The 14,467-nt window shown below is 39.5% G+C and overlaps 1 protein-coding gene across 3 annotated transcripts in view; it reads right to left on the reverse strand.

Moving 5' to 3' along the window:
* SNX4 (sorting nexin 4) overlaps positions 1 to 14,467 on the reverse strand; it is an 83,947-nt gene that overhangs the window by 24,954 nt on the left and 44,526 nt on the right. For all 3 annotated transcript variants that reach the window (XM_073305188.1, XM_073305189.1, XM_073305190.2), the window contains exons 3-6: positions 10,495 to 10,633; positions 10,262 to 10,411; positions 8,161 to 8,208; positions 2,381 to 2,436 (exon numbers count right to left, since the gene is read on the reverse strand). In XM_073305188.1, coding sequence (XP_073161289.1) covers positions 2,381 to 2,436; positions 8,161 to 8,208; positions 10,262 to 10,411; positions 10,495 to 10,633 — 393 coding nt within the window. The remainder of the gene's footprint in view (positions 1 to 2,380; positions 2,437 to 8,160; positions 8,209 to 10,261; positions 10,412 to 10,494; positions 10,634 to 14,467) is intronic.

The following is a 14,467-nucleotide window of genomic DNA, read 5'->3' on the forward strand; positions in this document are numbered from 1 at the left end:
CACACTTCCAAAACCAACCTCCTAACTGCCAACCCACCCTTTGCTGTACAAATGAATAAAACAGACTGTGTATGTAATTATAACATTTCAATCAGCTATTTAATAAACTTGTAAAAATGTTACTTGCAATAAGAGCTAATGGCACCACGGAATAGCAGGAAAAAAAGTGTCCAATATATTAGTTGTTGAATTTTCCCAATACCTATTGGATAATATATTTGTCAAATAGCATTTGGTCAGCCATTGAGCAGGCTGAATATCACAAGTATTTGGCAAATAAATTTGTTAAATATTGGTAACATCCCTAATATAACAAATTTGATAATTATTATTATCATTCAACAGACTCTATGCTACTCTTGCTTTTATTACACGTTCTTTCCATTCCTGTCTGTATTCTACTTTTTCTTTCCAAAACCAGATCATAATGCCTCTTTTTCTTAGCAGCATTTAGTATCAATTTCCTCATCTTACAGTCTTAGAAGGGACCATCAGATCATCTAGTCTGACTTCCCGTATACCACAGGCCACCAATATCACCTACCTCTCTCTTTTGCTTTCCCTTCCCCAACCCTGTGTTCTTTCCTCCATGTCCCCTTTCCAAATCTCTCTCTACAAATGCTGCATTTCTCTTTTTTGTGTTACCTCAATTTCTCACTCCCATACTAAGGAGGCTGGTAAAATTTCCAAGCCCTAAAAACAAGAGGACTAACACTACTACTCACAGACTAATAAAAAAAAGATTTTGGGGAGGGGAAGATAATATCCAAACAAGGGCCCAATTCCACTTTCAGATGCTGGAAAAGGGGAAGGTGTCATCTCTTGACACGGCTTCAGAATTCCACCCTTCAGATTCTAATAGATTTTAAGTAGTCTCTTGGTTCCCTCTGTCCAGTGTCAGACTACCCTGGGTGCTGCAGGAATGTCTGCTACTTTACCCACTCCCACTCTCCTAGGGGCTTCAGAGAGAATATCCTGTATCAGTGATTCCAAATGTTCTACTGAGGGGACGCACCAACTGCATTTTGTCTTTTTGTTGTTGTTGTTACTCACCATTACATATATGCACCCTCCACTCTGGCACCACAACCCTAATCCTAGCTCACTGAGAAGGCTGGGGAGGGGAGGGGGGAATTGGAGAGCGAGCCTACCTGCAGCAGCAGCTTCTGTCTCATGGGGCTGGGCCCAGCTCCTCACTCCAAGTGTTGCGACCTGGTGCACATGGTCTCAGCGGCACTGCAGTCTGGGGCAGCCCAAACGTGAGTGGCACTGAAACCATGTGAGCCAGGTCGCAATACCTAGAGCAGGGAGACAGGCCCAGCCCAATGGGAAAGGTGTCGCCGCTGTGGGGTGAATGCAGAGCAGGCTACTTCTCCAACACCACACTCCCCACTCATCTGTGGCTTCCTTTCCACACCAGCTGGGAGAAGTGTATGTTTGCCGAGGCCAGGGCGCAGCAATGGGTTAATCCAGCCCTAAACACAGTGAACCGTCCATAGGTGCCAACTCTGTGGGCACCCGGAGCACCCACAGAAAAAATTAGTGGATGCTTCGCACCCACCGGCAGCCAGCACCTCCCATGATCAGCTGTTCTGCGGCGTGCAGGAGGCGCTGGAGGGTGGGGAGGAGCGGGGACGGGTGCAGAACTGGGTGGGAAGAGGCGGAGCGGGGGCAGAGAAGGGTCAGGGCCTAGAGGGAAAGGGTGGAGTGGGAGCAGGGCCTGGGGTTGAGCACCCCCAGAGATAGGAAGAAGCTGGCACCTCTGGAACCGTCTGACACTTTTCTGCGACCCACTGTTTGGAATACCACTGTCCTATACTATCCTCCTCCGGCCGAAATGAGGAGTGTCTGCTACTATATACTCCCCACACTTCAGCCTCTGTTAATGGGCCTCTTATCCAGCTAATAACTCCAGTGCCTGCCTCTACAGCTACCCACAGCTTCCCAAGACATGGTAGACTGAAATTGATCTGGTTTCCAATAATAGCTGTGAAAACTGGCAGCTTGGGAACTGCAGCACTGGCAAGTGCATATATTTGTGTGTGTGCACAAGAGAGATATTGGCTATGTATGCTTGCAGATTCAGGAAGGTACCACTGCATTAATTTGCGAAGGTTTCTTTGCAAACAAAGCCTAGATTTTTTTTTCTGTTTTTTTAAATAAAAGCTTCGATTCTGCATAAGGTGATGGCATTTCCCTTAAGAGTTTCCTGCTCTCCCTGCGAACTGGGTTTTTCAAACCGCTTTTCACTGCCACTTATTGGGTTTGTTAAGGAGGTTGAAAAAGTGTACAGATAGCCTACATTCAGAAAGGAAAAATTACATAGATAGCATACACTGTCATTCGTAATTACAACTGTAATTAGTATGAAAAATCTTACCTGTCTGGGTTTTTCACTCTGAATGTTGCATTAAGAGCTTTTAACCTGGACTCTGCCTGAAAAAAAATAAAAATGTTATAATGCAATTATATTTCAAAAACATCAAGCAACAATTTCTCTTTACTGGCAGCCACAGTAGAAAGCTGCAGTTTTCTGTCATAATACTTCATCAAAAATTTCAAACATATTGAACAAATCTGACAAGTGAGGGAGCTAATGTCAATCTGCTTTTAGAGAAAAGGCTAGAAAACTAAACTGTTCTGTGAACTAGCATGTAAACAGTATCCAGTATCATTAAACTAGTATAATCATAAACCTCAGCAAAATATTCTTTTCTTAAAATGTTACACAAACCACAAAATTAAGATATATAACCCTACATTCTTTTCAGGTGATGCAAGTAGGCCTAAGGCTATATGGACAAATTTTTTTATACATTTTTCAAACCAAATAAAACCAATAGTGGAAATGAACTTTATATGCTCTGAATTACAAAAACAGTTCCCCAGTGGCATCAAACACAAACCTATTGTGTGCTCTCATTTTAAGAGTTACTGTAGAGGAAAACTATATTATATAAGAGCCAGCTTTTGATGCAGTGTTCTTTTTCAATAGATAGGAAACTGCTATACTGAATCACAAATTGGATCACTGGATTTTCTTCAGTAAAGAAATAATTGCTTTAATTAAACTTTCTGCTCTGTTTCTGAGAAAAATGTTATTCTACCAGTGCCTGCAACAGAAGTATGGAATTCCCAACACTAATTCTTGCTTTTGTATTTTAAATGTTTTAAGAATTTAGTTAGAATTAATCAGTTTTTGTGTTTACTCTGCAAAAGAGCAACACATCTCCACTTATTTTATTTGTTTTACTGTAATTCCTATTACTGTAATACCTACATGTCCTGGTCATTGGGGTCTGAGTGTGCTAGACACTGTACACACAACAAAAAGTCAGTCCCTGCATCAGATAGTAAGGCATGTCTACATGGAGACACTCAAGAAAATCAAGACAAATTAACTAAAGGTAAGAGGTCCTAAATTAGAGCACACGCAATCCCTGTGTGGATGCTCTCCTTCACAAGTTGCCAGAGTTCACTTTAGCTTAATCCTCCTTCAAATTAAAAGAGGTAGGTTTAAAAGAACCATGACTTCTGGTGCAAAAGGCTCAGTAAGAGTGATAATTCACAAGTGTACCTTCAGACAGAAAGAGTTTTTAGCAATGATGTTTGCTATAGGAATAATATTTTATGCATCAATTGTAGCAAAGTCAGCAACTCTTAGGAGCAGTTTTAAAAAGTTGTTTAGCAACTGATTCCAGTAGAACCCAGTGCTCGCTTGGAGTTAAGAGTACAAAGTTTCGCTTCATAAGCCTCTCCGTAAATTCTATTTATGAGATTGGCACCAGAACGAGACTGTTCTGCCTCCCATCACATTGTGTCCAAGCTGTACCGTGTTTGAATTTCACTGTAATATCCTTGACACTGGGATCTCATCTCATGTTGGTAGAGTGCTGAATACAATTAAAAAGCAATTTTGCTATTGCGATTGGCATGACAGCTACTGATGAGCATTATACATAAGTGTGGTCAAGGAACAAAAAGGAGTTACTTTCCAGCAGTAACTCTGCTTTTCCAAACATTCTACAGACTGAGGGAGCAAACATCCCAAACCCCGCATAGTCATCTCTCAGCGTGCAAAGGAAGGGGTTTTTAAATTTTATTTAAGAATAGATTGGCTAGTTTTCAACAAAGATAAGTGACAGGTGTCAAGACTCAATTCTACTCAAAGGTGTCTGACAACATCTTGGTCACGAGATCTGTTTCCTCTGAGCAGTCCGACTTATACTTGCTTACTTTATGGACAAAAGTATTTACACTACTTTATATACAGCTGTTCGAACTACAGAGCTAAAAGAGCTCTCAGAGAGCACGACAGTCAATTCTAATCTGGGTTGTAAATGCATCATCAAAAGGATTAACTAAATTCCAATTACAGGACCAAATTCTGCCCTCATTTACACATACGTAATCTTTCAAAGCCAATGGAGTTTCACAGGTGTAACTGAGGAAACAATTTGTCCTGCAGAATCTTTACTGTTGATGATGCACAAGAAGGAAACAATACAGCCTGACTTCTTGTGCATCATCAATCTGGCCATTTTTTACACACTTATTTCACACAAAATCATACTACAAACTAGCTAAGGGTTACTATAAAGCTAGAGCAAGTTTATGTAAGATTTCTGGACAGACATTTCTGTAAATTGAGAGTACGTGCAAAAAGAATTTACAGAGGTGGTTAAATGGAGTGAATACTTGAAGTGGAACTGGCTGTCAACTGAGACTAAGTCAAGTAGCTTTCACACACACACAAGCAAAAACTGGATGACAATATGGAATATAGCAGTTAAAAAGAGGTATTGCCTTTGTGCTCAGGCATAGCCAGTGCAGTTTTGTTAAGGTTGTTTTTTTTTTTTGGGGGGGGGGGGGAGCGCGAGGGCGGGGAGAAAAGAATTGTACACCATGTTTTTCCTCCTCCAGATTAACTATGACTGGGGTGGGAGGTGGGGAAGATAGTGCATTGTGTTTTGCCCTCTCAGAGCAAAAAATTTTGAGAGAACATTTAAACACATATTCTAAATTGCAGTATTTTGGAGGCGGGGAAACGCATTACAGCTGGCAGAGACAGAATTCTAACCCCGAGTAGTCAGAGTGATCCAAAATAAATCCTTCTGGTTTAAACACAGGATCTTCATCTGTTTGACTAGTGTATTGCAGTGTCTGGACTGTGCTATCTAATTAATCTGCAAACCCATTGGTGTTACAGAACAATGACAGCAAATGGGCCCATGACTCGCCTCTGGTCCTACACAACTACGCACTCCAAGTATAAATCTGCCTCTGATATTATTATTAAGCTACCATAAGGAACCAAATCAATCTGCTTACTAAAGACCTTTTATTTTTACATTCAGCACAGAAACTGAATGTATAATTAAAAGCTTTAGCAAAGGAAAGAGAAAGGCTCTATTCCCCATTATTTTATAAAAAATTCCTTAGAGAAACAGGGATTCCACAGAGAAAATAACCATGCACACTGTCAGAAATCTAGAAAGTGGAATGGCGATTGTCTCATCTTACATTTTACTTAAGATACCATCTGTCCTTAGACAGTTGTTTATTTTGAATATTTTGCAGTAATATAACTGTTGTTCTTTGGGTTCCTTCTTCCCCTCTCAAGTAACTTACATTTTAATAAAGGTAAATGAACTGACGAGGCCATGTATCTGACAATTTGTGTAACAGAAACTATATTTTTCTTACTTGCTCTTACATGCCATAATTTTCTCCTTTCTCCCACTATTATTCTGGAGTATCTATGTTTAGTTATTCCTAAGAGTTTAATAAAAACTTTTATTATGCCCTTCCCACCATTCTCAATGCAACTAACTAAAACCGCCCACACTGCTGTCCTCAAACACAGCCTAAAACAGAAGCTTTCATTAATTGATGATTTTGGGGTACAACATACATATGATGCCATTTAAAAATATGAGTTAGCAGCGTCTACCATCTGAATGCTTTGCAAATTATGATGTGCTATCAGTAATTTTAAGGGATGGTTCAGAAAACTGTCTTCCGCAGTTTTAACACTTAAAGAAGCAGTGCAGTGATAGGATCAAGTTTTTCCAAAAGGTCTGTCAAGCAGATGTTACATCCACATATCAGCCCATAAATAATCAAGAGGTTAATAACAGCATGGTAATTCTTGCAATTCAAATGAATACAAAGGAAAACCATTGCAAATGTTATTCCTATTTCTTAAAATTTTTAATTTTTTACCTTTTTAATATTCCCCTGTAACCCCTTCTCTCTCATTGTTTCCCTCTACTATTAAGAGAATATATATATTTCTTCCTGAATTTACAGCCTAGCTCCTTGGATAATAACTTGGCCTTTCTTTAATAAGGAATACGTATCTTCTTGTTCACCTGTTTTTTTCCATTGAACATTGACAGTACCCTTAATCACGACGTGGAAAATCCCATTATGTGGTTGAGTTCCCTAAACGCCTCAAGGTACTGAATGAGTACAGATCTTGTGACAAACTTTTTAATTAAAAAAAAAAAAGTCCACTCTTAAGACTCCAGTGCCATAAAGAAACTAGAATGATAGTCCTAGATGCCTAGCAGTGTTAGAAGAGACACCCCAAGACAAAGGTCTACCACAAATCCACAGCATGCTTAACCATAATTCTGTGTCAAAGACCCTATATTCTGCAGCAGCTTCAGATAAATAAAAGCTCCGTTTTCATTTAATGGGAAAATTACACAAAAGGAATATTGTACTGGTGTACTATTTAATTAAATCTTAAATTCAATTTATTTTATCCTGCCTCTACATTTTTGATTTTCAATTGGTTGCAGAATTTTTTACTGAACGTACATCGTGGCACTGAAGACGTGGTCTGTATGTGCTGTGTGTGTTGGGAGGGAAGGAAGCTAGAGGTTGTGGTAGGTGGATGGGGACAGGTGCAGATTTTCACACCACGCAGACAGTTTGAAATTACGGGATATGGACATCAGCAGGATGTGCCCGGTAATACAATCAGCAGTGAATTAAAGTCAAATTGCCATTATCAGTAGGAGCCAGCATTAAACTTCCTTGTGATTAATGGGGACAGATCACACCCCAGAATTATTTTTTCAGGCTTTCAGCAGATTCAGGACAACAGTACTTCATTTGTTTATACTTAGTTCACATTTGAAGGTTTTCTTTGCAACCAAGCGAATTAGAGACTATATATTTAAGATGAAGGCTTAGATTCATGCACACTATATTTTGCACCCACAGAAGCAGAGTACATATGGCTATGCCCAAAAGTTGCATCTGTCAACAGATTCCCATGTACCCATACTTTGCCTGTGTACTAATGTAACACTCAGTCACCTATTCCTGCCTGTCCTCCACCTGTTTTCCCTCTCCCATTTATTTATTGCAGTGACTTCCTCAAAACTAATTAAAATTCAAATGGTCTAATTAACCAAGTAAAATTCTGCATAACATATCTAATCTGAGACTCAACAACAGTTGAACCAGGTAGGTATTACTTGGATTACTTCCATTGCTAGGGAGCACTGTCCTTTCTCCCATCTGACCCTTTTGGCTACTCGTCCTGTCAGAGACTTCCTCCTTGGTCTTGGCCATTTCTGCTTCTCTTCTGTTGTCTTGCTCAGGTTTCTTTGAGGTATCTAACTTATCATACCAAACCCCAGGCTCTGTTTCAAAATTCATTCAGGACTGTATTCAGAGCTTCGGCTGAAGCATTTCAGAGTTATTTGTACGTTCCACCACACCACTCCAAATAAGCACCCTCTCCTTCAAGGCTGTCAACCTTTAGAGCTGGCCTTTACAGTCCTGCTTTGGCATGTTATTTGTCTCAGTTGGGTGTCACTCTGAAACCAGCTCAGTCTGCTTATAAAAATACAGGGGTCATAATTCTTAATATTAATTCTATGCTGCATCAAATATGAAACATGGGCAGATTAACTGACCTGTCACAGCTTCCCTCACTTATGAACTCTGGTAATTATCTGTTACATAATACTAGTACTACACTGTTTCCTTATATGGTCAAAATTATGCAGTTTGTCATGGGCCTGCTATTTTTAACACAACAGCAAGTATAACTCTGCAGAGACACTGAATTATGGTCTTTAATTGTGGTCAGAACAGTTCATAGGTTACAACGTTCACTACACAAATGCATACAATTACCTTTAACTGAAACCCGGTCTCGTTCACCATTTCTTTCCATCCACCTTCCTAAAAATAAAAGTTTCACTTCAGTAAACTTCACTAATAAACATATGGCACGCACAGTCTATGTGAGACATGATAACAGCACTATTTCTATGCAGAAAGGACATTGGAGAATCCTCTTTGGGTTATGTGGGAACCACAAGCATCCAAACATGGGCTCAGTCCCATTCACTAGACCAAGTTCTAAAAAAAGGTACGTCAAGGAAATCTTCCTTTCAATGTCTGGACTTAGAATAATGGGTCATTCTATACAACAGGTTTTATGTTTACCCACCATCCCCTCCTTACAACTTCTCCCCTTCACTATGTGACACCAGCAGGCTGCATTATCCTGTGTACTTAAGAGGATTCTTGTCTGACAAGCAATTCACACTTTATAGGAAGAGGGGTAATGGCAGAGTCACTTCTTTAATGTTCCCAGCCACCACCAATGTCAGGATTGAGACTGAGTTGAGGCCTCAATCTGCCTCATTTCTAGCTCATTATACGACTGGCTAAGCCATCAGACCAACAAGACCAAATGAATGAACCAGTTTTCAAAACAGTATATCTCAAAAATAGGGCACATTAATTTTTTTTTAAGAAGTGTCTTAAGTAAGAAACTGAAGTAGTCAAGATGGCAATGTTCACACTGAAAATTTAAAACTGTTCTTTTGTATTGTCTGGGTAATTCAGATGATAAACATTCAGCATGTTAACAGAATGTTCCTCCTAATAACCCACAGCAGAATACTCTAAATGTTCTAAGCTGAACTGTAATAGAGAAACTTTCACAAATAAGAAACAATATTAAGAAAGCAGAGGCAAATACCATACATGCCACTTTCCTGTAAGTTTTAATTACATTTGTCTTCATCAGGCCAATCTTCCTGTGATGATCACTATTAGCAGTGACAAAATATGATCCTAGACTTACACTAGATATTCAGTTGCAGGGTGATGGCAACAAAAAAAAAAGTTCAATCTTATCTGAGCAGAAGAAAGGAGACTAATTCTTATCAGACTGTACCTAAGATACTGCACACAGTCCTGGACCCTGACTTTACAACAAAGACAATTCTTGACACAATGGAGTAAATTCAGAGAAAAGCAAGAAAAAAGGATTAAAGAGCTGAAGGAATTAATCATAAAAATGTAGGGCTGGAAGGGATCTCAGAAGAAGTCCAGCCGCCTGTAATGTATCAAGAAAGATTAAAATGAACTAATGATGTAGCTTGCCTAAGTAAAAACTAAGTGGGAGATGCGAAAATGAAATAATTCAACCACGTAAATACCAAAATAGGCTTGAAGAATTATACTGTATGGTACAAGAGGATATGTATGTGTAACTATGAATCATGAAAAGTGTTCATTAATTTCATCCCAATGTGTAAAATGCAATATCACAACCTACTAGGCACACAAAGCAATTAAAATAATAATATTACCTCAATAAGAACACAAAACTCTGAGTCAAAAAAGAAATTTCAGTCACAGCTTTACAACATGACCTGAACATCAGTAAGTTCTAGTTCGGTTCTTTCCCCACAGTGGACACTCTAGGACTATCAGTGAGAGCATTCCAGTTGATCACAACTGTCAGACTGGAGCATGAAATAGCCAAGATCCAAACCATGTAAGGTTTAATAGATTAGTCAGTTGCATCCAAACTGCCCATCCCCTCAAAAAAACAACAAACTGGAAGTCAGTGCAATAAATGCTGCAAAATGTCTAATATGCTAAATATTTAAATTTAGTGTCAGGAAAGACTTCCTGAGTTACATTAAGTTGTGGAATAAAGTTCCAAGGGAGGTGGTAATCTCATCCCCTAATAGCCTTAGAATGAGACTGGAAAAAGAATTATAAGACACATTGTAAAGCACAACTGTGTACTGACAGGAGGTAGATTAGATAATCTAAACACTTTTCCTCCTTTAATTTGTTAATGCAGAAGTAGAGCAGGCAATAATTTATAAGTCACTGAAGAAAAGCTATTAGTCTTTAATATTTAAAAGCTGAACAACTAAGTAAAAGTGGAGGGAAGTACTTAGAAATAAAGAATGCTTTTCTACAATACCTGTGTTAAAAAGGAATAAAAAATTTTGTCCTGACAAATGATGGGATGCGAAGCCACACGTATTAGAAAGTTTTCCAAACCAATCCTTCGTCTTTCCACAAAGTCTGGATCCATGTTATCTGCTGATAACTTATGCCAAACAAACTCAGCCTGTGTGAACAGAATAGAATTAAGAGCAGCTAAATTTAGTGCTAAATGTAAGGCAAAGTGAGTTGAAGTTTCAACTTCCTTACCCTTTTTTCTGGCAAAGGTGGAACAACAATATGTGGATAGTTAACTAACAAATAATTCCTCAGCAACTCAAATTCACTGTATCGCCTCCAAAGGGAGTCTGGTGGGGAGCATTGTCCTTCAGTCTGTGACTCAACAGCTCTGAAAAATAAAATATCCCAACTGAGTGTTACTGATTTTTTCCCAAGACCATCAGTACAATTGTTACAATTCAGACATCAATTATATATATAATTTAATATAGTATATATATTTAAAAAAATCATAATAACCCACTTGTGATTATTTTAATAATTTAACATACTTCAGTATTTAAGATTATATTTTAAAAGGGACACCAAGTTATTTCACAAAGCTACCTGAACTTTCTTTTAAACCTACTACTGGTATAAGTATCCCTCAAGATTTTTACATTTACCAGTAACTGGAAGATTTGAGATTCCCCCTTCCCCAGTTTTCCTGTTTGTCTATTCTATGTATTTCGCTTCACTCTTCAGATAGTCAGTTAGGGCCCAATCCACCACACAGTTATGCATATGAGTAACTGTACTCATGCGAGTAAACTTATTATGCACTGCAGTAAGCACTGTGGTTTCAATCTTCTAAGGACCTCTAGCCCTCAAGTCCCACAGACTTCTTGAGGAGTCAAAGGCCCTCAGAACTTAACAGGAGTTTTTTGCACATTGCAGGATTGAGTTTTGTGCTTGATACAAGTAAATGTTCACTGGCTCAGCCCCATAATTAAAAAATCAGTTTTCCCTGTTTGTTTGGATCTTCACACAGCAACTGGGGAGAAAACACACATTTTAAAACACATATGTAAGTGCAATTCTAAAGCCATAAAGATGTTTAAAGAGGCCTCAGAAATAAGTATAGTACCTGAAAGATCTTTTAAGTTGACTAGACTTCAAGATGGCGTCCTTTTGCTATTCAGAGGATTTAAGAGTTTACAGAACAAAAAAACCCAAACCCAAATTAAACCAAATGGGCTAAAGGAAGGGTAAGCAGGTACAACATAAAAGTAAAGTAGTCAACGCAACTGGTTAAATCTTGATAATACAACCCTTCTCCCCACCCACCCCAAAAATATTGTATTTTGTTATTTTCATTAGACACATAATCTGCCCAAATGCCCCATAGCTTTGCTATCGTTAGTCAGCTAATTTCTTGATGGCATCATGGTAGAAGCGCATCTTCAGATGGGATTTAAATGTGGAAAATGTAGTGGCTTTCTGAACCGGTTCTGAGGAGTGTTCCATGTGTGTAAAAAGCAGCATGGAAAGAAAGTGCAGAGATGGATGAAGGAGAAGCAAAGAGAGAAGAAAACCCTGAGCATTGCAGTTAGTAGTGTTGGTGACTCCCTAGCATTCTGTCTTTGAGTCAATATAGTAAGAGGACATTGTGCCATTAAAAGCACTAGTTTTTTTAGAAAACATAAACCTGAGATCCTTACTACTCGTGGTTATTCAAGAGTCCATGTCTTTTTGCAAAAAACAGTAATGTATTTTTACTTTGGTGCACTTTGCTAATTTCGGTGTAATTATATTCTACATATAGATTTAATTGGAAACAGTATTCATCACTTCCTGTGATAAAACTGTTGTACAGTGTTGTCATGCACTTTCACACAGCTGACTTGTTTAGTCCCAAAAGTGGCTGTATTTCAGTGCTGGGTTTAAAGAATTTCTGTATTGCTACAGATTGTAAAGCATTCTGGGATCCTTTGGGATGAAAAACTATATACACATCTAATATATTAATAATAAAAGAAGTATGTACTAAATAACCCCCACCCCCCAACACACACCGGAAATTCTCCTATATTGCAACAGTACACGTTAGAATTTAACCAGAAAATATTACTGATATGTTGCTCACCTATAAAGCACCATACAGTGCAGTGGTGGGCAACCTGCGGCCCACAGACCGCACGCAGCCTGTCCGGGTAATCTGCTGGCTGGCCACGAAACAGTTTGTTTACATTGCACCGCCCGCAGCTCCCAGTGGCCGCGGTTTGCCATTCCTGGCCAATGAGAGCAAGTGGTGCAGGCCACAGGGACGTGCTGGCCGTTGCTTCCCAGAGCTCCCATTGGCCAGGAACGGCGAACCACAGCTACTGGGAGCTGCGAGCAGCCGTGCCTGTGGACAGTCAGTGTAAACAAACTGTCTCACGGCCTGCCAGAGGGTTACTCTGATGGGCCGCAAGTTGCCCACCACTGATAAAGTTAAATATGCACATGCAGAGAGAAAGTCAAAACAGGGCCCTCAATGTGCAGACCTACAGTAGACTTAAAAATATCACTACTTTTTACTAAGTGACCAAATTTAATTTTTCTAAGCAGCAGTAAATGCATTCTGGGAACTGCTGGTATAAACTTACAGTGAGTACTATTAACCCTGCCATGGGATTACCAGCTGTAAAGACTTAATAGTACTCGGCAGTACAGTGTACCATTTCTTCCAGCAGACTTAAAGCTGTACAATGTCAAGTTTGAACCTGCTCCTATCCATTGTTTCTAGCTGTGGAGAAAGATTTTTTTTAAATCTATACCGCAAAAATCACTTTTTTTGTATATAATCCAATCAACTCTCAGTGCTATTTAAAACCTGGGTTTACATCTTCCACTTTCCAAATCTCTCAAGACCAAGACCAATAGTATCAGTGAGTCAGCTCTGGAAAATCTGCACACCAGCTTGCACCTTTCAAGGGTGTCTCTGGATAGCAGCAGTCTTCAGCTAAAAACGCTGCTAATCCTTTCCCTAAATGAGCCATAAATATGCTTTTATATCATTAAAAAATTTATCTTCCCACAGAGATACTAGAAAGTCATCCAGGCTTTGGTAATACTACATTTATAAAGGCTGCAGCTGGAATTCAGTATGGCTCTCCATCACTCCTTAAGATAAAGTTAAGGAGTTTGTCTTCCATGTCTGGATCTGCCCTTAAATAATTAATAGACTAGAGCGTGCTGCTTTTTCCCCTTGTTCGTCAGCCTTCTAAAATAATTGCTCTGTTATACCCAGTGTTGCCAACTCTCACAATTTTATCACGTGTCTCAATATTTGGTGTTTTTCTTAAACCTCAGCTCCTGCAGTCAAGCATCAACTTTCATTTTAAAAAAGTCACTAGCCCCCATGGTTGAGGAAAAGAGCCAGAAATACCTTGCAGGGTAATTAGATTCAAAACATAGAGAATCCCTCTAGGCAAAACCTTAAGTTACAAAAAAGATACACAGACAGAAATAGTTATTCTATTCAGCACAATTCTTTTTTCAGCCATTTAAAGAAATCATAATCTAACAAGTACCTAGCTAGATTACTTACTAAAAGTTCTAAGACTCCATTCCTGGTCTATCCCCGGCAGAAACCAGCATATAGACAGACAGAGACCCTTTGTTTCTCTCCCTCCTCCCAGCTTTTGAAAGTATCTTGTCTCCTCATTGGTCATTTTGGTCGGGTGCCAGCGAGGTTACCTTTAGCTTCTTAACCCTTTACAGGTGAGAGGAGCTTTCCCCTGGCCAGGAGGGATTTCAAAGGGGTTTACCCTTCCCTTTATATTTATGACAACTCATATCCAGCTTCTCATTCGCTGTAACCCCTAGGTCCTTTTCCGCAGAACTGCTGCCTAGCCACTCGGTCCCTAATCTGTAGCAGTGCATGGGATTCTTTAGTCTTAAGTGCAGGACTCTGCACTTGTCCTTGTTGAACCTCATCAGATTTCTTTTGGCCCAATCTTCTAATTTGTCTAGGTCCCTCTGTATCCTATCCCTACCCTCCAGGGTATCTACCACTCCTCCCAGTTTAGTGTCATCTGCAAACTTGCTGAGGGTGCAATCCACGCCATCCTCCAGATCGTTAATGAAGATATTGAACAAAACCGGCCCCAGGACTGACACTTGGGGCACTCCACTTGATACCGGCTGCCAACTAGACATGGAGCCATTGATCACTATCTGTTGAGCCCGATGATCTAGC

The sequence above is a fragment of the Lepidochelys kempii genome, chromosome 11, assembly GCF_965140285.1.
Source record: "Lepidochelys kempii isolate rLepKem1 chromosome 11, rLepKem1.hap1, whole genome shotgun sequence".
Taxonomy (NCBI): Eukaryota; Metazoa; Chordata; order Testudines; family Cheloniidae; genus Lepidochelys; species Lepidochelys kempii.